Genomic DNA, 6,000 nt, shown 5'->3' with positions numbered 1-6,000 from the left:
TGCTGTACGATGACCAGATGTAGGTATCATACTTACGTGACTTCTATCTCATCGAGAGATGGCCACGAAGAACAGCCAAGTAATTGTGAGACAGAAAAATGAGTGCATCATCCAGGGTCCCGATCTAGGGTGCATTAGTCCAGTGTGATTTGCTGGGGCCACCCACGAATAAATGGCTATTCCGTCTGTACTGTAGATTTTAATACTCGTAGCGAGTTGCAGGCTGGTAACGATCGGAAAACTTTAAACTGGCGACGGGATTATCGCAAGTAAAATGGGATTCATGATAGGTAACAACGTGAAGACATATATGTACAGTATTTGTAATGATGAAACTGGCGATCGGCCCCTGAATGTGATCTTGAAGTACAGATCTTAGTGATGATCTCGGCGATGTGATACGGGGACTTCTCTGGAGATTTGATTTTGTTCCCGACGGTTCGTGCCATAAAGATAGGGAGGTACTGTATCACTAGTATCTGGTTAGGTAGATATGCTTGAACTTGAGCTACGAGATAACGCCACGGATTTACTCCGATGTTGTCATAACAATAAGCGATCTTGATCGCGAACAGTTAAGGTATGTAGCGTATACATATATCACTTTGGATTTAACGTCAAATCCGGTCTAAAAATTGACCTACCTCGCCTACATCAGATCGGACTTCATCAGAGAAAACTCTTGTCTTAAGCACTATGGCTAGATTCATTATTACCCCATGAAGACGTTGTTCTATATCATCTATATTATGATCACAGGGCGATTAAGTTACTAGAGAGAAATATACTTGGATTCCACTACGATACTTATTTTTCTATAGGGCTATTGATTGTTCGTCCTACGCGAGCAAAATCTACGAATGAAGGGGCTATGGGATGGGGTCAATCTATGGAAGCCAATCTATGGAACATTTAATTAACTTAAATATTCTCTCTTCTTGTGACTGTTAATATTCTTGGTCTCAGTAAGCCCTAAACACTTTCGCAGCCATTATCATTTTCGTCCTCGAGACATCTATACCCTATGTCAAATCCCCTACTAGTTGGATTTGTTTCATCACCTTCTGCTATTTTGACCACCCCACGACCCACAAATAAACCCCTCCCATCTATCTTTTTTCTCTCCCAGACCCTCCAGTCACCCATTACTTTGGAGATCCATTTTAGCAATATGGGCCGACCCATGGTGAACGTATACAAGGATATGTAGTCTGCCACATCCACGTATCTTATTTAGAATCCCTGCTGGCTCATCGTAAACTCGCAAATCTCAAGATTAGCTTGCCCCTCGTCTGGTCCAAAGATATCCGGATTTTATTAGATGCCATATCGTTCATCCACTTTGAATAACGACCCACCGGCGATTCAACCTAGATGTTGATTAATCTGTATCTAGATACAGATTGATGCAGATTTGTAAGGCTAGCTCATCCATGGTAGTCCGAGATACTACTCGATATAGATCTGATTTTCTCTCCAACTAGCTGCTGCTAGCTGGTGCTAGCTGGCAGATTTTACCTGTAACAAATCACAATACTAATAAAAGAGAATCGATATGATCCATACCACCCACCCATCTCCCTTGTCGATAGTGCCTTATTCTTTCCTGCTTTGCCGCTACTACCTTGATCCTTGGCGACGGTTTGGGTTTGCCTTAGCTACGACTCTGTATCTTCCTAATCTTCGATCCATTATTATTATCATTGATATTTAGCCATGACATTATCCATCTCATAGTCGAACCTAAAAAAGAAATTATACCCAAGTAAAAGTACCGGAAACTAAAAGATCTCCTCCCTTCGACTAGCTGACTAGCTCTATAAGGCTAAGAATCTCACGGTCAAACCATCGCTAGCTTGACAAGTGACGGCTCGAATCCGCTCGATCAAAAGTTAGTAGGTTAGAACTTAGCAGGCTGGCAGGTCGCACAGCACGATGCTGCCGCTTCCTCCCACTCATCCCGCTCCACTAACTTTACCTCTAGTCACAACTTCAACTACGACCACAACTACAATTAGTCCTACTCTTCTCATAATTTACTAAATATTTCTTATTCAGCAGCTCAACCAAACTTGTCTTATTATTCCCATCTACATTCTTACTTGTTTCTTTTTATCTTTGCTGTCTTCCCACCCTTTGTGCTTCTTATCTTATACTCCTACAGTTATCCTATCATTTGCCTTACCAAACTTCGAGAAGCTCACCTGCCCTGTTGTGTACCTCGTTCCTCCTTCCACACTTCCACAAGCTTTTACACCGAGCGAGACCCTAATCAAGCAAAAAGTTAGAGCAAGCTACAGTCTACTGCTTTCTTCCTTTCTTCACTCCTTCCATCCTTCAACATCATCGAAACATTGATCTCAATCTTTGCTCACGAAACATACCGTGCGATCTTGCAATCCTCATACTTGGAATTTTCACATTCAATCCGATCAACACAGACACAGAGTCAATTGGATTATTTTTCACCTTCAGTTTATGGACGTCGAGCTTTTATCTAAATTCTAAACCTCTATATAGCTACAGAAAACTTCTGGTTCAAATCGAAAAAAAGTCTCACTAGAATTAGACGGGCTTTTCCCCTCCAATCTCCCCTCTGTGTAGTTCAGCCTCATTCTGGTCGAGTAAATATATCGGGATAGCCGCGCTCAATTCAAATTCTTGGAACGAATCTGCTGGACGTTCTCACCATTTCCGCCGCTCAAAATAAACTACATACACAAAAATCTGTGGTTGGCGAAAAGGCCCACTCACGTAACGCATCGATTGCCTCACTTTGAGACCTTTGATGGGACAGTCGACAGCAATCGATCGAGTGTATATACATAGCCACGAGCCGCAGAATACAAATTCAACTTCTTTTGATAATTCGATCCTCAGTCGTCAAATTTTAGCTAGAGCAATCTGGAAGGCTTAAATCCTTTCTTTCAGCCGCACTCCAATTAGTCGTTCTGCCTCTTCATCCTCATCGATTTGCATTGCGGCCAGTGCTCAAGCAACACCAAAGAAATAGCACGGAAATACTCGAGCTGAGGGAGATTCGTAGATGCTTAGGTGAACAGGTGTTACGGTAGCACAAACGTCGGAACCGGAAGAGCACGATATCATTCCACGCATGTTCCCAAGCATCTAATCTGTTCAGATTCGAGCGAAATATTCCCCAGATCTTGCAATGGAGGGTGCGGAAAGCGGCAGTAGGTCAAGGTCAGTTTTCCTTTTCTCATTCAGACCACTGCGTTCTTTTCAAGCTAATGCAAGTTCAACACAACACAAGCTGACATTCATATAATATTAGTGGCATCCTCTCCATCATGAACCGTGAACACTTCGAGCGCATAAATACAGACACGAGATATATACAATCAAATCCAATGGCTGCACCACCAATTGCCAGTCCTGCGTCTGCTCACTACCCAAACGGTGCACCATACTCCGCAGGATGGCCCAGTACTTCGCATAGCGGCTTGATATCTCCTCCAGAGTCGCGGAGGACGTCGAATGACAAAGCGCACCCGCATCCGTTGCAGACCAACACTCATCGACAATCTTTACCATCGATACAGGAAGCTCTGAGCAGCACTTCTACTAAGCCCGGTCCTTATGCTTCGCCTGTATCCGCCTCTGCACCGCCATCGCATCCGCAGAGTTCCTATGCACAATCGCAAGTGCTGCCACCACCACGAACACATGAGCAGGGCGGAGGATTTCAGTCATCTCGATCGCGGCAACCTTCACCTCCGATGCCTATTCAACCGCCGCCTTTCTCACGCCCAGACTTAGATTCAAGGAGCTTTGCGGAGCCAAGGAGACCATCATTGTTACATCCTTCGATTCCACAACCTCCACCTGCAAACTCATACCCACCGCCTAGATATGAGGCTCCTAGGTATGAACAGGAGCCCAGGGCCAGCGAAAGATTCGTTGAGAGGTCAATGAATGACTATGGCCAACCATCTCCTTTACACAATCAACATCCATATGGAAACGCTCCAGCGCAACCGGTTCACCCTTCTCATCCTCCACCTCATGGGCAAGGTTACCCTCAACCACCTTATCCACCACGGGATGAAAGGGATTTAGGCGGTGCTGGGTTTAAGAATTATAAGACTCAACCGGAGCCATTTAATCAGGGCTTAAAGCGACAGCTTGAGGTGTGGGACGTGGATAATAATTTAGCTCAAGTTTGTCATCCATTCTTTTTATTTTAGTCAAATTCGCTAACTTAATGAACCAAAGATCAACGTTTCTAGCAATGCTTTACAGGATTGGTCGCGTCATTTCCACGCAATAAGTCAAGAACAACCACGCTCTCACATTGCAATCCCGGAAAGATCACCCGACCGCAGGGCCATTGAGGAGATGTTGGTTCACGGTAATCGAGTTGTATCTTGCCTTCACCGCATGTTGGATACTGTTGTACAGCAGCAGCATGCAGCCGACGAGCAATCTCGCGGTGCCAGATTAGCTACTGACTACGATGATGAGAGCGTCTATGGCGACGATAGACACCATCAAAATTTTGGTGGACCGGATAATAAAAAACGCCGAGGAGTATGTATTCACTTAATTTGCCCTGTACGAAAGTTTCTAACAATTGGATAGCGCGCTGCTCCACCAGGCAGATGTCACAGCTGTAACAGAGCGGAGACTCCCGAATGGAGAAGGGGGCCAGATGGAGCCCGTACGCTTTGCAACGCATGTGGGTTACATTATGCGAAACTTACCCGCAAAAATACGATGAAGCAGTCACAAGGTTCAACCGGATCATCACTTCGCCCCAAATCTTCGGAAGATCACTCACCACGGTCATAACCTTCTTAGCAGTACCTATAAGTGAAAGATATCACCAAAGCACAAATTTAATGTATAAAGTATTCAGCGTTACAGAGCATGAAGATCTTTAGCGATCTTCATCATGGAGTTACGGAGAGTTTTGATCGGAGGATCACGGGAATAGGAAAAGTCGCATAATTACACGTCTTTCAGGGCGGAGAGAACACATATTGGCTTTGTTCGAGGGTCACGTATACCAGGGGCATTTTGGCATTTTGGTACTCAACTTCAAAGAAAGGCTTTTATTTAGTTTTGGTAGCAGAAGCATAAGGAAAATTTGCTTCCAGGCGTTTTGGTTTGATTTTGATAGCTACGGCTATGGGTACAACAACGAGCTTTGAGACTCTGGTTTGGCATCTGCATAAGATGGCGTTTTGTTATATTCCCTCTTACCAGATGTGGATTTTTGAGTAGCACTGAAATATGTGGATATCTCGGATCGTGGGATCTGGACTTGGGCTGGGATATCATTTTATACCATTTTGTACCATTTTTTTATACCTATTGCTTTTCTTTTCTACAATATATGATTTTTGGCACCCGGTTTCTGGAAGATGCGCACATTCTGTTATTGGATTTCTTCCCAGGGGAGTCATCACCATGTGGATACCTAGGCACATTTATCAGGATCGAGCTGGGCTTACGGTGGAGGCGGGAACAAAGCCAAGTAAGGATACACATTGTGGAATAGGCTGGGTTGGCTTGGATACTTCAAGAATTGTGAGATTTGGTAGCAGGGGGGGAGGATCCAAATCCAGCAAAAAGGCATGCATCTCAGCGGACGTTGTTCGGAGGCGCAATGTAGAAATGGCTGGATAGAAGGGAACGGAAGGGACGGCTGATCTTGCATCTGAATCTGATCTGATCTAACTCTGATCCTAAGCTCTTAATTGCTTGTCAGATGAGTGGTCCACGGATCGTAGATGCTCTTGGTAGTGTACAAATATTTTTTAATCTAGTTACAATCAAATCGGCTGGGATAAATCAGGAGATAGTATTGGACAGAGCAAGACAAGACGGCAATGAAAGAAATTAAGATAATACCTGCAAATTTTCCGCTGCCTCATACATTTTTGTGTATGCACTATGCGCTGTGCGCTGTATTGTGCTGTGTCGTGTTGTATTGTGAGTTTTGTTTGAAGTTTTTGTGCATGGGATGGTAGGGTG

The 6,000-nt window shown here is 44.3% G+C and overlaps 1 protein-coding gene across 1 annotated transcript; it reads left to right on the top strand.

Moving 5' to 3' along the window:
- Positions 1-1,785: 1,785 nt before the first annotated feature.
- Positions 1,786-5,880, top strand: EAE97_004449 (uncharacterized protein). The gene is made up of 5 exons (XM_038874961.1): positions 1,786-1,891; positions 1,985-3,204; positions 3,296-4,181; positions 4,237-4,551; positions 4,603-5,880. Exons 2-5 carry the CDS (start codon positions 3,173-3,175, stop codon positions 4,810-4,812), a joined length of 1,443 nt encoding a protein of 480 aa, XP_038734405.1. The 5' UTR covers positions 1,786-1,891; positions 1,985-3,172; the 3' UTR covers positions 4,813-5,880.
- The last annotated feature ends 120 nt before the right edge of the window (positions 5,881-6,000 follow it).

The sequence above is a fragment of the Botrytis byssoidea genome, assembly GCF_014898295.1.
Source record: "Botrytis byssoidea strain MUCL 94 chromosome Unknown BBYS_007, whole genome shotgun sequence".
NCBI classification, from domain to species: Eukaryota; Fungi; Ascomycota; class Leotiomycetes; order Helotiales; family Sclerotiniaceae; genus Botrytis; species Botrytis byssoidea.
The sequence above is the reverse complement of the archived record's forward strand: the minus strand, read 5'-3'. Positions and strand labels throughout refer to the sequence as shown.